At 48.8% G+C, this 18,734-nt stretch overlaps 1 protein-coding gene across 1 annotated transcript in view; it reads right to left on the bottom strand.

Moving 5' to 3' along the window:
- The window catches only part of LOC149372136 (vitamin D 25-hydroxylase-like), a 44,511-nt gene that overhangs the window by 22,106 nt on the left and 3,671 nt on the right, over positions 1–18,734 (bottom strand). Inside the window, exon 2 of the mRNA XM_089585835.1 lies at positions 9,932–9,982. Coding sequence (XP_089441961.1) covers positions 9,932–9,982 — 51 coding nt within the window. The remainder of the gene's footprint in view (positions 1–9,931; positions 9,983–18,734) is intronic.

Genomic DNA, 18,734 nt, shown 5'->3' with positions numbered 1-18,734 from the left:
ATGGATGCGACGACGATCCAACGTGACACACGAATGACTACTTGCTTTTGCTTTTATATTTCGCGCACGTTTAGCTATTTGGCATCTCCTCTTTTCAATCAATCAATCAATCAATCAATCAATCAATCAATCAATCAATCAATCAATCAATCAATCAATCAATCAATCAATCAACCAATCAACCAATCAATCAGCCAATTCCGCAAGAGAAACAAGAGAAAGAGGAGCGCTGGAAGAAAAGGTGGAAGTTTCCACTTGACGAGCTTCGAGCATGTTTGGATTCTTGGTTTTGGCCTGTTTGTTTCGAGCAGTTGAGCTTAGCTTAGCTTCTCTGTTTCGAACTCGTTTGGCCACTGGACTTCGCCGTTTTATAAGCCAGCACCAACGCTATCGGTGCCGGCTTGAATATTCAGCTCGGATATCAACCCTCTTCCGACTTTCCCGTCGGAATAGAGAATGTTCACTTCGGCCATTAGGGCGAATCTACGAACATCCCACGACAAGAACTTTACACGAACGTCCGTCGTGGACTCTTCTTCGCACCTCGTCAACGCACATTGTGCTCCGCGGCTGCGTCTTTTGAGCAAATGAAATGGCGCAGCAACTGTTTCATATCTCGCTGGACGCCATACGCACCCACAGCAGGCGTGGCAAGGAGGATATGGAGGAGATGAAAGACGCAAACAGAGCCGGGGGGGGGGGGGGGGGGGGTGGCGTCGATAATGTATCGTACATGATACGCATGCGCTGTGCGTGCCAGCCACATCCCGAACCGACCGCTGCCGTTGACGCGAACACGTGCCTACATCGACCTGCCCCTATAAAACCGAGCAGCTGCTATCAATAAACGTTTATTCTGTTCTTGCTTGACCTGGTCTTTACATGGTGTCAGAAGTGGGCCGACTGCCTGCCTCTCAAGCAGTGGCTTGAACAAGAAACGCAAGGGCGTCGCCTACAAGCCAGGAAAAATGGAACTACTCAAGCCGCCCGACCAGCTACTTCTGATCGGGAACATCGCAAAGAAGTGGGCGTTGTTTAAGCAGAAGTTCGAGCTCTTTTTGGAAGCAACAGCATCGACCAAGGAGCCAAGGACGGAAGCTGCTAAGACGGCGCTGCTGCTAAGTGTTGCCGGCGATGACGCTCTTGAGGTATTTAATAACTTCCCTTTTTCGGCGGAAGAAAGCAAGAATGACTATGCAACGGTTGTGAGCAAGTTTGAAGCGTACTGTCAGGAGCAGCAGAATGAGGTCTACGAGAGGTACGTGTGTCGCTCAAGGATTCAAGCGGAAGGCGAACCTTTTGAACAATTTCTGCGCGACCTGCGAAAGCTAGCCCAGAGTTGCAACTTCTCAACACTGAGCGACGCAATGATCCGTGACCAGATTGTGTTCGGCACAAATAATCCGAAACTACGTGAGAAACAGCTCAAAGTTAAAGACGCTGCTTAAAGGGATACTGAGGCGGTTTTCGAATCAGCTAACCTTCTAGGATTTAGAAGTACTGTCATTGCTGATCACGTCTGTGAAATTATTTTTTCGATTTTGGCTAAAACAGTGGCGCAATCACCAATTAAAAATGCGATGTTTAAATTTCCCGCGCCCCGCGCGAGCGCAGTAGAGGGGAACAGCGGAGAGGGAAACCTCGTCCATGTCGGCCAGCGTGACGTCATGTTGAGAAGCCGGGGATGCTTCGGCGCACCCGAGCGCGCTTTCAGCGCGCGTTGTTTCTCGTGCTGCATGCGTTGTTCCTCGTACTGCGTGTGTTGTGCCGACCTTGAGAATCAGATTCAACAGGTACTACTCTGCGTTCGTGTCCACGAACAACTACGGCTGCGACTGTGTCGTCTTCCACTGTTTTCCGCAAGATCACAAGCTCGCAGCGCAACCGCTCGCTGCTGTGACGAATTCAAGCCGACCAAAGCAAGCCTACTCTGCTCGAAACACTTTCGTAAGAGCGGCTGCAGGCTGAGCTTGTCCTAGTGTGATCTCTGGAGATTTCTGTCGAAAAGCCGCGGCTGAACCATGACACAGTTCCATTGATTTCCTCGTGCATAAGAGGCGTGTCACCATTCCGAAGAAGCGCCTCTTTTAAAAGTAGAAACATGCTCACTTAGCCCCTGAAGAAACCTTATCGAGGCTTAAGCATGCGTCGCTCTCCTCAGCTTAGGTGCGGCCAGACCACCTGAAACGTGCTCAGCAAGGCTCGGTTAGTGATTTTATACTCGGTTCGACGTGTCAAAGCAAGCAAGCAAGCGAGCAGAGCAAAGCACAATAAAGCAAAGCAAGCAAGCATCGAAGCTCTTCATATGCGGCATCTCGTTTAATCCTAGCTAAGCAATTAAAATGAAAGCGTTCGACGTTGATTTCGGAGGCAAATTTATGAGAGAAATGAATGCCAACCGAGTTTTTGCAAAAAAACACCGCAACCTTACTCGGTTTCTTCATCAAGTTGTGGCAGCGGGCGAGTTGCAGCTAGCTTGGCTTTTAAACACACATATAGTTGGCAACTACTTCACTGAACCTAAACTGCAAATCTAGGAATGGCGAACGTTTCCGAGGCAGCGATTAATATTTTCTGGCATCTGCTGAACGCGCCAGGAGTGAAGCGTATTTGTGCGCGTATTTGGCTTGGTTTCCAGCGCACCATGATCGCGTCACTATCTTGTGGTCACATGCCTCGCAGTGCTTGGCCACTGCGCTTCGCTAATTTTGACACCAACTTTGTGCTCCTTCATCGTTTCCTTGAAATACTTTCTTGCCCCAACCTGCAACGCCGGGTACTGAGAACAGGATTTTTTGTACACAGTGCTTTGGGCCTTTTCTTTAGGATGACGCTCTTCCGGGCGAGCCAGGAGGCGTCCGGTGGTGGTAATTGACTTGAGTATTGTTCGCACCCCTTCCTTTCCGAGAATACAAGCCGAGGTTGTGCTGGCACCTTTTACGCATGGTCTGCATCGCGTCTTTGACGCTGGCGTATGCTTGTGCTAGGCATGGAATTTTTTGCTTCTGTCTTTTTTGGTTTCAGGCGATACGTGGAATGAACAAACTGTAGTATCCTTTTCTTCGGTGGTCAGTAAAAAAAAAATACTCGCCGTATTCGCTTTTACAACGACAAGGAAAGCTGCGATCTGCCCTCAACGCAGCGCCGGATCTGCATCGGCAGCTTCTCCAGTCCTCAAAGTGACGTCACGACCTCTCGACCAATCACGGGCGGCGGCGCGCCGCGCTGCGTGCCCCGCGGCACAGGCCGCATATTTCGGCTAAAAAAGGCAATTCGCGCTTGTTTTTGCCTTATTTGGATGCGATATTTCAGAATACAGCATGAAAAACTATAGGATGCCGCTGCCAGCCCGATTTTCAGAAAAAGTGCTTCAGTCTCCCTTTAAAGCAGAACAGAGCTGCAAAGCTGCCGAAGTGTCGCTCACCAAAATGAGACCTGGGGTCAAATGGAAAGGCAAGTGGCGTCGGTAAAACGGCGTGAATGGTTAAAATGCAGTCGATGCAACCGATTGCACGAGCGGAACAAGTGTCCGGCGTTCGGGAAGACATGTTTTGCGTGCAAAAGGGCCAATCATTTCGCGACCTGCTGCCAGAAAGAGCCTGCAGTCAGTGCAGTCGTTCACGACGAGGACAACTTCGACATCCTCAATGTAAGGATGTGCACTGTCGAAAGGACAGCTGACTGGAATGTTGAAGCCAAAGTCTCGAACCAGAATGTTGTTTTGGAAGTAGACACTGGGTCCCAGGCAAACTTGCTGCCTTAGTCAGTCTTTCGCAAGTGCAAAGCTACGCCGTGCTTGACTCCAAGCGGCTCCGTTCTTCGGTCTTACAGTGGTGACGTAATTAAGCACTTCGGCGGGCGACCCTACCAGTGGTCATTAACGACAAGTCAGGTACCTTAACCTTCTTCATAGTGAAGAAAAGCAAAGAGGCGATACTTGGACTACATGCAACGGAGGCGCTGGGACTCGTAGTTCGTTCAGTCAATGCAGTGGATACGGAAGAGTCTGACAAAATACTGCAAGAATTCTCGCCGCTTTTTCAAGGTACCGGCTGTGTAGCCTGCCCATACCGGATGGTCCTGCGCGAAGACGCCATACCAGTGATACAGCCGGCGCGACGCGTCCCCTTGGCACTGCGAGAACCACTGCGAGAGGAGCTGCAGCGCATTGAAGAGGCCCATATCATTGAAAGGGTCAATGAACCAACAGAATTGGTGAGTCCGCTGGTCATTGTCAGGAAAAAGGATGGCAAACTTCTGGTCTGCATGGATCCTAGAAACATTAACGAATGCTTGAAGCGGGAGCACTATCAGATGCCTAAACGTGACGATATTAGAGAGTTTTAGCTGAGCGTTTTTACGGCCAGCGGCGCTGAGCGGCCCAGCGGATACACCAGCGGAGCGTCGAGCGAGAAAAGACTTTTAGCTCGGCGGGTCCGGAACCCGCCCGAGCGGAAAAGATCGGCGCGCTCTGTTGCGCCATCTCGTGGTCAGAATTGGAGCTAGCGTAATATGAATACGCGTCGCGCTTGTTTTTATTATGCTATAACTGCGGAATAAATGTAATTTTCTTTTGTTTTCTCTATATTAGTTTAAAATAGGGGTGTTTTGGATGCAGTAGAGGAATATTTGTGTTAGAAAAAATGTTTGCGACTGCGACGCTACGAAAATGAAGCCAAGTGCTAACCGCCAGGTCAGTTGTTCTTTCGCGCGCTTTTTTAGTTGCTTCTGCTCTGCTTATATCCGTTTCCAAGATGCCGAAAAGCATATTGCAAGATCCGCTACTCCTGTCGAGACTTAAATGGTCCGAGATAGAAGATCGCCGCGGTCGTAACCGACGAAACAGCGTTGCCAGCGGTCGTGCTGGCGGCCGCCATCTTGAATACCCATACACGCCCGCGCGCGCTTACGCACGCTCGCGCGCTCCGCTGAGGAAGGCCTCCCAGCGGGGCGCCGTAAACGCGCTCGCCGCCCCAGCGCACTGCGCATGCGCAGTGGCGTCCGCGCTCGTCCGCTCCGCTCCGCTCCGCTGGCCGTAAAAACGCTCAGCTAAAACTCTCTATTGAGGCAGAGCTGGCAGGCGCTAAATACTTATCGCGCTTAGATGCAAACTCTGGGTTTCATCAGATTCCATTGGATCAGGCCACATCAACCATTTTCACGTTCACGACAGCTTTTGGGCGTTATCGTTTTTTGAGACTGCCGTTTGGGATTGCGTCAGCGCCTGAAGTGTTTCAAAAAACGTTGAGCTCAATTTTTGATCGAGCACCAGGCGTGCGCGTGTATGTCGATGACGTCCTGATATGGGGTGCTACCCGGGAAGAACACGTCAAGCGCCTTCATAGAACGCTGGAACTAGCAAAGCAGGCTGGTTTGACGTTCAATGCAGTCAAATGCAAGTTCGCGTGCACCGAGGTTGAGTTCCTGGGCGACGTCATCAGCCAAGACGGGATAAAGCCGAATCTTTCAGCCGCCGCGGTGGCTCAATGGCTATGGTGCTCGGCTGCTGGCCCGAAAGACGTGGGTTCGATCCCGGCCGCGGCGGCTGAATTTCTTTGGAGGAGAAATTCGAGGCCCGTGTACTGTGCGATGTCAGTGCACGTTAAAGAACCCCAGGTGGTCGAAATTTCCGGAGCCCTCCACTACGGCGTCTCTCATAGCCTTAGTCGCTTTGGGACGTTAAACCCCATAAACCAAACCAAACCAAACCAAACCGAATCTTTCATTCAGTGCATCGATTGCTAAAATGCCTCAACCGGCTGATAAGACGGCGGTTCAGTGAATGCTTGGTGTGGCCAATTACTTTGGGAAGTATATCCCGCATCTTGCTGAAAAGACCAAGCTGTTACGAGGTCTTATCAAAAAAGAAACAGTCTTCGAGTGGACAGACAAGCATGCCGCTGAGTGGGAAGCGATTTGCGCACTTCTAAGCAACAGACCGGTGCTGGAAATTTTTGATCCAGCAAGAAAGACAAAACACAAAACTTAGCTCTAATGCCTCAAAAAATGGGCTAGGAGCTGCACTGTTGCAGCGACACGGAGATAGCTGGCGACCTGTCGCCTACGCATTACGCGTCATGGGTGAGACTGAGCAAAGGTACTCACAAATAGAGAAAGAAACAATGGGAATAACTTTTGGGTGTGAGACGGACCACCGCCCACTCCTAGCAATTGCGTCGAAAGGAATCTGCGATATGCCACCAAGGCTTCAACGGTTTTTCTTGAGCTTGTGCAAGTACGATTATTCCCTTCAATTCGTACCAGGGAAGGAGCTGCTGCTGGCCGATATGCTGTCAAGGGCGTCACCCAAGAAACCACTGGACATCACAGCCTCCCAAGACGAAGTAGAGGTTCATGCGGTTGGAGCGGTCACGGACGTGGTGAGCAGCAAAACACTAAATCGTCTTGTGGAGGCCACGGCAAACGATCCTGATCTACAGTCGGTTATACGGTACATAACAGCTGGCGGTAACCTGGGTGGCAGCATGAAACCATTTGCGGCCGAATTGTCCCTGATTGAAGGCATTGTGTTTAAAGGCATTACAGTAGTCATCCCAAAGTGTATGAGGGCGGAAATGCTTCAACGAATACATGAGGGACATTTGGGACTGAATAAGTGTAAAGCAAGAACTCGACAGCTAGTGTTCTGGCCCGGACTCAACTCCGATGTCGAAACAATGTTAAAAGGTTGTACTGTCTGCCGTAAATAGGCGTACCAACTACAACGCGAGCCATTTCTGATGCGCCCAACACCACATTATGCGTGGTACAGAGTCGGCGTCGACATCTTCCAGCACGGCGGTAGTTCCTACTTGTGCGTATATGATGCCCTATCGAACTTCCCAGAGGTTGAACGACTAAGCGACACAACAGCCCGCACTGTCATTGACAAATTGAGTGGGAGCTTTGCCCGCTACGGGATCCCTGTGGAAGTTTGCACCGACAAAGGTCCCAGTTCTCCTCTCACGAATTTGCCGTTTTTGCATCCAGGTACGAGTTCAAGCACATTACGTCGAGCCCTGCATTTCCACAGTCTAATGGACTTGCCGAGAAGGGTGTTCAAATCGTAAAGAAAATCCTGAAAAAAAAACGCAAGAGACACGGGAAGACTTCTGGCTTGGACTGCTTTCCTACCGTTCGACTCCGTTGGAGGACGGTCGTTCGCCGGGTGAGCTCCTGCAAGGCAGAAGACTGCGTACACGACTTCCCGACTTCAGCAAACAGCCAAAAACAAGTCTTCAAACGCAAGCCGCTGGACACCGGGGCAAAATCCCTACCGGCCCTCCGTAAAGAAGAAGAAATTAGGATTTGTCACAAACAGTGGACTCGCAAAGCGCAAGTACTGGGGCCGGTAGCGCCGCGGTCATACCGGGTGCTTACCGAAGATAACAAGCTGCTTCGCCGAAACCGCAAGCATCTAAATGCGACATTGGAACCCTTCGAGAGCAACGCACTCGGAAGTGACGAGTCCGAGAGTGAGTGCGAGCCCGTCGACGAGCAGGGGCCCAGTCCAAGAAGAGTAGCTGCGCCATCTACGGACGGACATTCTACACCAGCGGTGAGGCGGTCCTCCAGAAACAGGAGGCCGCCAAACAGGCTTTACTACGATCGCAACTTGAACCAAGTGAATTCGTGACGCATTCCCAAGAATCAATAAACAAGGGAAGATGTATCGTACATGATACGAATGCGCTGTGCGTGCCAGCCACATCCCGAACCGACCGCTGCCGTTGACGCGAACACGTGCCTACATCGACCTGCCCCAATAAAACCGAGCAGCTGCTATCGATAAACGTTCATTCTGTTCTTGCTTGACCTGGTCGTTGAAAACAAGCAGGTTCAAGTAAAAAAAAAATGGCAGTGGCTTAGCTCTGGTTAAGCCTGGATATACAAGCGAAAATCTGCAGTTGTGCTTTGTATGACGTCATGGCTATCGCAGCACCACGATAACGGTGTAGGCAAGCGCGTTATATAGCCCTCTTTCCGCATGCGTAGTAACTGTGGTAAACACGCGGCTGCAAGTAGCGTCGTACGAGGAAGCCGAGCGCGCTCCGATGCACACTCGGTAAACACGCGCAGAGCGCGCGAACGATGGCGAAGGTCGACCGGCGGACCACCTGCGCCTCTCCAGTGACGTCACGCGGCGAACTCGCGCATGTGCAGCTGTGGCTAAAATTGATCACGGCGCACGCCAGACCCGGTGTTGACTAGCCTAGTGAAGCTTTTCGCTCCAAAAAAAAAGAGGAAGAGGTGCCGCGGGTTGCTGATGCTCGGGCGGAGTGCTCCACTGCGGCACCTATTTCTCCCTTCCTTCTTTCACTCCCTCCTTAATCCTTTTCCTCATGGCGCGGTTCTGCGTTTTTTGAAACCTTCGTAGCTGCTTCCGGCTGATGTTTTTAGCACTTCAATCGGATAAGATGTCTTTCGTGTAACCTGCAGTGTCCTTGTTATAAGTGAGATTAAAATTGCGCGTAGTTGGCAAAACTAACTTCGGAGAAACGTGAACGGACGCTCAGAATAAACGGGAAGCTGCATTTTTAAAAACTCGTTTAAAGCTGCACTGAAGAGGAATCTGAACTCGTATTTTTACCGCTGAAACTCGTTCTATATGTTGCGAGCGTTCTTGGAAACTTCGAATTATTGCCCCGTGTGGCCGATTTCCCCGATTTAAATCGAATTAACGTCGGGCTCCTGCCTTTTTTTTTTAAAATTCCCCGCAAACGGTGGGAGGAGTCGACCAACCTTTCACCCAGTCCCGTGGTGGCTTGCCGCTCTGCCATCGGCGGAGTGATACATAGTGTTCAGCGAAAGCAGAGAGTCCACGCGTATTTTTATTTCCGTGGACCTAATTTGCAGCTATGCAGTCTCTGACTAGCCCTATTTATTCACGGAAACCTAAAACAAACAAAATAAAAGCGAAAGCAAAGTCTCCACGCGACTGCCTGAAAGGCACTCTATGCGTTGGTCGACTCCTCCCACCGTATGCGGGGAATTAAAAAAAAAACAAGAGGCGGGCGCCGGAAGTCAATTTGATTTAATTAGGGAAATCGGCCGCACAGGGCAATAAGTCGAAGTTTCTAAGAATGCTAGGGACGTGTAGATTGAGTTCCCGCGGCAAAAAGACGAGTTCAGATTCCTCTTCAGTCCACTTTTAAGCAACAGCCCGCGCATGTAGCGGTTCCAAGAGAAGAGCCCAGAGGCTTAGGAAGCTCGCCGCTGTGTGGAAGGCCCCTGCAAATGACGTAGTTTGCTTGTCTGGTGTACCATTGGGCTCCACCCGGCGTGGTGGCTCAGTGGTTAGCGCGCTCGGCTACTGAGCTGGGGCACCCGGGTTCGAACCTGACCGCGGCGGCCGTGTTTCGATGGGGGTGAAAGGCACCCGTGGCTTTCACTCGACGGGAGAGAACGAACGGAGGGAATGAGCCTGCGGTTAGTTTTGAGCAAGGTGTAATTTTAAGAGAGGAAACGTCGCACTAAGTGTCTAGCTTCACGGTGGACACCTCGATTGCAATAGCGTAACGCGTTACCGCCCCCGTTATACACTCCAAAAGGGCTTATATCAAGTAGCACACTGTCATTATTTTATTATAGCACCAACAGAACCAGTCTCATAAATTGTGCAAACATTCCAAGAACGAATACCTCTATCCCTTTTTTATTTCTATAATTTAAAGTGCTAGAGGAGCAATCAATTTTCTCAGCACATACTAATAATTTCCTCCAAAAGAAGCGTCATCGAAATTAGCGAGTTTTTCCTTATCACAAGAAAGTATTGGTTGAACCGTGGGGCATGTTTGTTTGCTTGTTTCAAAAAAAGAAATGAAACAAAACTGTGCGCGCACATTACCAGCTCACTGAACTTGCATGGGCTACATGCTTTTGGCGGTGTTTGAGTTCCGCGAAGACAGAAAGTTCCGAAGGTTGTACTCACAGGTTGTACCAGTGAAACCGTAGTTTCATAGAGCGCCGGCGTTACTTCTTCCTGTGTTATAAGAGAAAAGGAAAACCAGAATACGCAATTGTGCATGTTGTCCGAAGCAAGACATATGCTTCGGCGTGCATTAAAATGAACTAGCTCACCTCCAACTTCTTTGAGAGCACAGCCCTCGTAAGCGTTATATTACATTAACGAATAAAAACAGAGGGATACTGAAAACTCCCTGAGGACCATTCATCTGCTGATGAATGAGTGAAGAAATTTATTGGCAGATTACTTCGTTCTAATAAAAAAGTCCTGTTTAAAAAAAATGACGGAATCGCACCTTAATCTTTGTCGGTTTGTCGTAACGACAGGTTTTTCAGTAGTATAGAACTGTTTTTCTGTAGTTCTGTATTATTTCCTGTAGTACTTTTCTGTAACTCTGTCACTACCACAAAACGCAGCACTATACTTTAGAAACATTTGTTGTTACTGCAAGAATTTGGGCTGTTACTGCAAGCTTTTGGCCAAAAATACTATAAAAATTTTGACGTGATGGCAATTTTTTTTTTGTTTTTCGACTGGGAGGCGCTAGTTTTACTGAAGAGGAATTTTTGAGTTCAGAAGGCGCGACAATTCACCATGGATTGCCGTTTTCAGAAACGACTCCAGAGGCACTTCTATTCACTTCTTAACGGTGAGCGTGACGTCCTTGGTCTTGACTTCTTGAAATTGTGCAACATTAGAGTTTGCATTGTTGTCATGTAATACGATTCCGAGTAGGCTGGACGATCTTACCTTTAGTACCTGTTTGCTGAGTAGGGTGAGTTGTAACAGGGCGTTGGTTTTCTTTCGGTATTACGTTCCATTCACTGGGAGGAGTTCCGACTTTTCCGCTGAAGGTTGTTGGAGTCCGGCTTTGTGTAATTAAGTGATCCACTACCGTTTCTATGCCTTCCTGGGGGGTCGTTTCAACGACTCCGGGATATCCGATTTCGTACGACAGGATATTAGAGAGTTTTAGAATAGGGGGCCCCAAGGCTTGGGGGCCCCAAGGATACAGCGGGCCCCAGGGCTACGTGCGAGTGCGCCGGTGAGTTTTACAATAGGGGTCTCCCCTACGCAGCGGAGCCAGGCTTGCGTTCATCGATTGCTGCGCCACTATGGCAAACGAAAAAGATACTCCTAAAAAAGAGTTTAAAATATGCGTTCATTTCTTCGTCAGAAACTGTTATTATCGTAGACACACAATTTATGAGTAAAAATTATAAGTGTGTGTTTTTACTGAGTCGGGAAACTCCATTCGAACGTCCCACGAAGTCATCTCTACGGCGACCAAACAATGCGTACTCGCTAAGCCTAGCAGTTTTGTAAACAGAGAAGCAATCTGAAAATATGGCGCATTTCATCGCTAAAATTTTGTGGTGAGGGCACCATCAGACAAAGCGATAGCTTCGTGCGCCTTTCGTTTGCCATGAACTTAATACACAGAGTAGCGGCGACAACGAACCGGTGCTGAAGCGGGAGGCCCCGCTTCAACGGGCGCCTCCATGTTGCCTGAACGTAGAGCAGCGTTGGGGCACACGCTATTTCGGCGAAATAGCGTTTGCCGCTAACGTTAACCTAAGATGCAGGGCGAGGCTTGCGTTCTGCGCATGCGCACTTCAACGCCCCAAACTTCTTGGGGCCCCCAAAGCTTGGGGCCCCCTATTCTAAAACTCCCTAATAGGGAGTTTTAGAATAGGGGGCCCCAAGCTTTGGGGGCCCCAAGAAGTTTGGGGCGTCGAAGTGCGCATGCGCAGAACGCAAGCCCCGCCCTGCGTCTTGGGTTAACGTTAGCGGCGAACGCTATTTCGCCAAAATAGCGTGCGCCCCAACGCTGCTCTACGTTCAGGCAACATGGCGGCGCCCGTCGAAGCGGAGCCTCTCACTACACCACCGATTCGTTGTTGTCGCGGCGCTGTGCCCCACGTTCACGGCAAACGAAAGGCACACGAAGCTATCGCTTTGTCTGATGATGCCCTCACCACAAAGTTTTAGCAATAAAACACCCCAGATTTTCAGATTGCTTCTGTGTTTACATTGCTGCTAGGCTTAGCCAGTATACGTCTTTGACGTCAGAGAGCGCGCGAGGTTCAAACAGGCGTGAGCCCCAACGCCGCTCTACGTTCAGGCAACATGGCGGCGCCCGTCGAAGCGGGACCTCCCGCTTCACCACCGATTCGTTGTCGCCGCTACTCTCTGTTTAAATTAAGTTCACGGAAGAACGAAAGGCGCACGAAGCTATCGCTTTGTGTGATGATGCCCTCACCACAAAATTTTAGCGATGAAATGCCCTATATTTTCAGATTGCTTCCGTGTTTACAAAGCTGCTAGGCTTAGCGAGTACGCATCTGGTTGCCGTAGAGATGACTTCGTGGGGCTTTCGAATGGAGTTTCTCGCCTCAGTAAAAACACACACTTATAGTTTTTACTCTTAAATCGTATGTCTGCAATAATAACAGTGTCTGACGAAGAAATGAACGCATATTTTAAAATCTTTTTTAAGAGTATCTTTTTGGTTTGTCGTAGTGGCGCTGCAGTCGATAAACGCAAGCCCGGCCCCGCTGCGTAGGGGAGACCCCTATTCTAAAACTCACCGGCGCACTCGTACGTAGCGCTGGGGCCCGCTATTTCCTTGGGGCCCCCAAGCGTTGGGGCCCCCTATTCTAAAACTCCCTAATGTCATCGGCGTAGGAAGTGTGATGAAGGTTAGGGATTGTGTATAGCTGCCTTGATAGAGCTGTCGCGCATAGATTAAAGAAGACGGGAGATACTGGGTAGGAGGTAGATTACGCTACCTTGAATCGGGCTGTCCTACCTTTGAGGAAACTGCGTATGTAATTGTACGTGTTGGGGCCACATCCTGTGTCGGGAACGAACTTAATTATGGTATCGTGCGTGGCCACACATGACGACAAGGATATCGGTATGAGGTTGGTAAGTGTGGCTGCTTCTGCTGGTTTTGGGATCGTGGTAATCTGTGATGTTCTTCATTACCCTGGGAAGGAGCCTATGCTCCAGTGACTGTTTATGTGAGAGAGCAGCGTTTATATGTATGTGTCGGGCAGGTTGCGGAGAAAAGTGTATGAAAAAAACAACCACATGCCACCGGTGCGATCCGAACCCACGACCTCTGAATTTCGCGTACGTGTACCGGACGCAAAATTCGGAAGTCGTGGGATCGGATCCCACTGGCGGTATGTTTTTTTCTTCCGCTTTCTTAGCAATAATTATCTTTAATGATTAAATATTTACACTATGAATCTCCAATTGATATGCATCACAAATTGTAATAAAAAAAAAACATCCCTTATGCTCTTTGGTTGCAGTGACTGTTGGCTTCCGTCACCTACATACAGCCGTTATATTTCAAAGGAGGCTTAGGTTAAGACCATTTTCATAGCAAATTGACAAGGAAAGTTCCAAGACATCTTGAACAGACAGGGTTAACGCTGAATGTGCTAGTATAACGAAATATTAGGTGGCACGTATACTTTTTACAGGTGTAGCGGACGCAGTTTTGGAGCTGACGCATGTTCCAAGGCCTCTGGTAAACTGAGCTGAGGGACGCGAGTTCACCAGCCACTCGAAACAGATCCGAGGGTGAACATGAACACCATTCACCTTGAAAAGTGAATCTCTTGAATTCTACAGGCTGCGCGTTGAGTCATGATAGGAGGCGATATTCTTCCATGGGGTTAAGTCTTCAGCTCCCACATCCACACCGCTGTGTATTGGTGCACAGCTGTTGACGCCGCTTTTGCGCCTGTTCAGGTCGGCCACCCTAATGTCGCAATAGCTGCGTACTGTTTGCAGGCGTGTGTAGCAAATACGCTTTTGTGCGAAGACCGCTTATATAGATACCTCCACAATACAATTGGCCTCGTCGTGAAAACTAACCTACCAACCCTAAGCCGGTTTAAACACTGACATCAAAGCTAAGGAATACTGACCTCCAGAGAAAAATGTGAAACAATGTTCTATTGCTCCAATGTGTTGCATTTATCTTTTTATTCGAAACTGCCCTGATTCGGAACACATTTTTCTGCGCAAACATTCCAGAGTGGATGGGTAGGTCACCGCTCAGGATGCAGCGGCATTCGCATTTCCCATCCGCTGTTCATGGTCGCGCATTACAGTTACCCAATACGGTTAGCTCAACAGTGATTTTTGGGAGAAGAAACCGTCTACGTGTAGGTATTGTTCGCGCTATTGAAAATTCTTTCTCAGTCAGCCTTGTTGTGCTAGGGCGCTATGATTCCCAGGATAATTTATCGCCCCATCAAGGATCATCGTCCTTAATCAGTACTGCGAACATGTTCAAGGCTGTAGGCGGTGCACCACTAATCGTCCCTTCTTATCATTTATAGATTCCTCTAGCCGACACCCCGCGGTGTCTCAGTGTCTAGGGTAAACGGATGCTGGTCCCAAGGTCGCGGTATGGAATCCCGACCGCGGAGGCAGCACTTCGATGGTGATGAACTGAAAAACTTCATTTTGCTGAGCGATGTCAGTGGACGATAAAGATCCCCTTGTGGCTGAAGTTAATACGGAGCCCTTCATTATGGTGTTCCTCACATCCTATGTGCAGGTTAGCGAGGTCGAAACACAAGTATTATAACATGACCGTTCCAGTTGTAAGTTAGCTGTGGCTGGAAGAAGCTGGAGTTTCTAAAGAGGGCTTGCTATTGCCAACACAAAAGAATGTCCGCGTTAGAATTTGCTACCACAAGACTGGCATTTGCACATTTCGCACCAACGTATTCTCACTATGAAAAAAAAAAATAATCGTAAGTATATAAGTGATTGATTGGAAAAGAACCTAAAAATTTAGCACTTTACGATAAAATCGACCATCTTGGAGGGTATGTCAGAATGACGGAGCATGCGTAAAGCGTCATCCATGATGCAACATTGGGGTGAGGAGTAGGAAAGTCATCAAGTGCTCCCCCCCCCCCCCACTCCCCCTTAACGTATTCGTTGGATTCATTGAAGAGGCTGACCGGTATCGGGCATTTATCTTGTTTTGTTCTTATCATTAATCCAATTTCAAGATTCTCGAAAATATTTGTACACGGCCGTTCGCCTGACAACTATAAGCGACAGCAGTATATATGCAACGTTGGTGCTGCACTGAAGGGAAAAAAAATGTTTATTTCCATTGTTTGCACGCTTTACATACCCATTTTCATTATTTGGTTACCAAGTGATGGCTACGCATTATGCGGTTAGTGACGATATCGACAACAACAACACTGATAAAAATACTGAAATTATTTTTCATCATTTTATGAATTTTCAATTTGGAATCGAAAAGAAAGAAAAACACACAAAAAATGGCGACTGCCAGTGGATCTTGACCAAACTTTGAAGTCATGTTCTCTAGCTTATGAGCCTTGTATGCGAACATTAAGAAATTATTTTTTTTTCGGCCCCCTTAAACCAACTCATCCTCCAGAAAGCCCCTCACCGGTGGACGAGCAGTCGCAATGTTCAACCCGGGGAGTTTTACCCACCGCTAAAACGGTGCAGCGAACCAACATTCCCCAGCCGTCATTAGGGGCACATGTTGCCGTCGTTATAACAACCACACCGAAGCTGCAACGCCAACACTGTCTAAGCGGTCACTAGGTCTGCAGAGCTGGGCAGAACGCCGAGTCGTATTCATGCAGTAGAAACAAAATGCGGGCCACTATACAGGTTTTGGTTTGGGCATGCGGATGCGGTGCCGTGCGGCTGGTCCCTTGAACTATTTTAAAAGTAGGTCAGTAGGGCAGCAGGGATGACACGGGGCAATCTTTAATTGCTTAAACTCTGTAGAGGCGAGTTTTAGCTAGCTCCTTTGGCGTCGGCTGCTGCTTATTAAACACTTTAGCGTGAACTGTATGGACGAAACCTTACATCCTGAAATTATTGCTGCAGCACAACAATATATACTCGATTTTTGGCCATTCTCAAAGTAACTAGCCAACCTTCTCAAAGCTTCCTATCTGTCGGATCGATATTGGAGTTCGCAGCGAGCTCCTTCACGTACGTCTTACATTAACATACCCAACAATTCTGAAGAAAAGCATTTTTGGACGGGAACCGGTTCATGAACGCAAGTTTTTCTTATATTGTAAAATTTCTCAATAACAATCAATATATCCGCAGATCCCCCGTCGGCAGGCTTGAATTTTTTCGCTATTAACGTTCTTTGCTATCGTCAAAAGCGTTCGCCTTTGTTTAATATGGCAGCCTTAATTACTCGGTGCGAGTGATGGAAGCAGTTTAAAAGAAAGATTTTGATACATGTCGGAAGAACGGACCATCGACTTAAACATTCCTATAACAATACCTTGCAATATTTTAATATTCAAAAATTTTTGCAAAAGAATCTTGGACATGACCGCAATAGCAGAAGCATAACATGCTGCTGTTCCCACGACGAAAAACGATCAAAATGTGCAACGTAAGAACTCGCAAAAAAAAAAAAAAAAAAAACATGGAGAATAACGTGGCTTGCATCTTTTAAAACCCAGAAATTCTGTTGAGTACCCACTGCAGCCGTAACAAGTAATTAGCGTTTTTTTTGTTGCACCTCTTGCTAAAATATATCGAGTTTATTAATATGATTGTATCCCCCCCCCCCCTCACTTCTATGTAATACCCCCCTCTGGAGGGCCTTCAAAAGTCGACACTAGCGCCGTTAGCTCCAGTGGTGAAGCTCACGCCCAGTGGGATACTCTTAAGCAAAACAGAGAGATTGGGCCAAAGAGGGAAACGAATGCTTGAAATTGCCCGGTTTGGAGGTTGTTAGCATTATGAAGTTCAGTAGTAAAGTGGCTTTAGGTGTCATAAATGGCTGTCGAACACGCGACAGCCAGCACGCGAGCTTGTTTCGGGGGTAGTTATGCATTAGTCGTAAAATTGAAAAGATGCGAGCAAATACAGCGGGACCTCAAAAATTCTAGCAGGTTTAATTCCCACTTTAGCTTTATTCTAGATGGTGCCTTCTTCCCGTCAACGTCACTGCTACAAATTCATCCTCTCCTTAATTCGAAATCCGCAGAGTTCGAATATTTTGGTCCCCTTCAGATCCGAATGATTGAGAAGCGACTTTTCATGAACATAAAAAGTAAGCATGGAGAAAACAATATAGACGGACGGTGAAAAAGCGCATACGTCCTTGTCCCCTAAGTTTCAAGTGGCAGAGACGCAACGTTTAACGTTTCAGGAAAGTGGTTAGCGGCGGCTCCTAATGCGTGGCAACACTGGTGGCTCTCCGCAGGGGGCGCTTCAGTCCTCGCAAGGAAACACTGAACATGCCTGTCCCTTCCATTTCGGCTTAGGCCCGTTTCACATGCAGCGACAAGAAGGAATATATTCGGCGTAGTCAATGACGCCGTAATGCGATTTTCGGTCGGTGCTTTCACATGCAACGCGTACCCTGCGAGTCAAAAGCTTTATAGTAATCAATGATTGCTATATATAGGGGTTGTTTATATCTGCGCATTTATCTATCACCTGACTAATATTGTGAATATTGCCACCGTACGAACCAAACAGTGGCGCCGTACCGCGGCCGAACTGTTTTAGCTGGAACTTGCCATGCCTTGGGCATTCGAGGTGCTCGAAGACTGTCTTCTTCCTCGATCGAGCTCCCTGCTGTCTGGCATGCCGATCTCGTCTAATTAAACCTGGGCTGTGTTCTTCAACCGTTTGTCGGTGACATATTTGGTGGAGGTGCTAGGTGACCGCTACACTGTGGTCGCCACCGACTACCTCAGCTGGTACTGTGAAACTAAAGTTCTCCCTCGAGGTAGCGGTGACAAAATTGCGAACTTTTTCGTTCAAAACATTGTGCTTCGTCACGGTGCACCCATGGCCGTTGTAACTGACAGGGGAAGGGCGTTCACCTCGGCCCTTACGCAGGAGGTTATGCGCCTTAGCGGCACAATTCACCGCAAAACAACCGCCTACCACCCTCAAACGAACAGACTCAGCGAACGGCTCAACAAGACGATCGCCGACATAATTTCCATGTATGTTGATGCAGACCACCGGAACTGGGACGCCATACCCCCTTACGTCACATTCGCCTATAATACTGCTCTACAAGAAACGACGCGCTTCACTCCATTTCGTTTAGTGCATAGCCGCGAAGCCACAACCATGCTGGACGCAATGTTGCTTCCGACTAGTACTCCGTCATCTGTTATGGGTGCTGCTCATTTCGTTCGTCAAGCCGAGGCCGCCCGCCAACTCGCTCGACAGCGCATCCGGCACCAGCAAACCCACGACGCTCGCCGCTATAACCTCCGCCACAGAGCTGTTACCAGCCCGGCGAACAAGTCTGGGTTTGGAGCCCAGTCCGCATTTGTGGGCGCTCCGAAAAGATTATGCGCTGATATTTCGGCCCCTACGAGGTACTCCGCCAAGTCAGTGAGGTGAACTATGAAGTTCTTCCCCAAGGAACAGTTCGCTCCTCTAGACGGCCGACTTCCGAAGTCGTCCATGTTGCCCGAATGAAGCCGTACCACGCCCGCTAGCGCTTCAGGCATGTCTACACCCGCCGCCGGACACACGAGGCGTCTCTTTGTGTTTCTCATTGCTGCGGCACCGAGTCGGTGCACATCAGAGAGGGGGAGCAATGCCACCGTACGAAACAATCAGTGGCGCCGTACCGCGGCCGAACTGTTATAGCTAGAACTTGCCATGCCTTGGGCATTGGAGGTGCTCGAAGATCGTCTTCTTCCTCGATCGAGCTTCCTGCTGTCTGGCACTCTCATCT

This window comes from Amblyomma mixtum, chromosome 1 (assembly GCF_055824585.1).
Source record: "Amblyomma mixtum isolate Tamu chromosome 1, ASM5582458v1, whole genome shotgun sequence".
Taxonomy (NCBI): Eukaryota; Metazoa; Arthropoda; class Arachnida; order Ixodida; family Ixodidae; genus Amblyomma; species Amblyomma mixtum.
The sequence above is the reverse complement of the archived record's forward strand: the minus strand, read 5'-3'. Positions and strand labels throughout refer to the sequence as shown.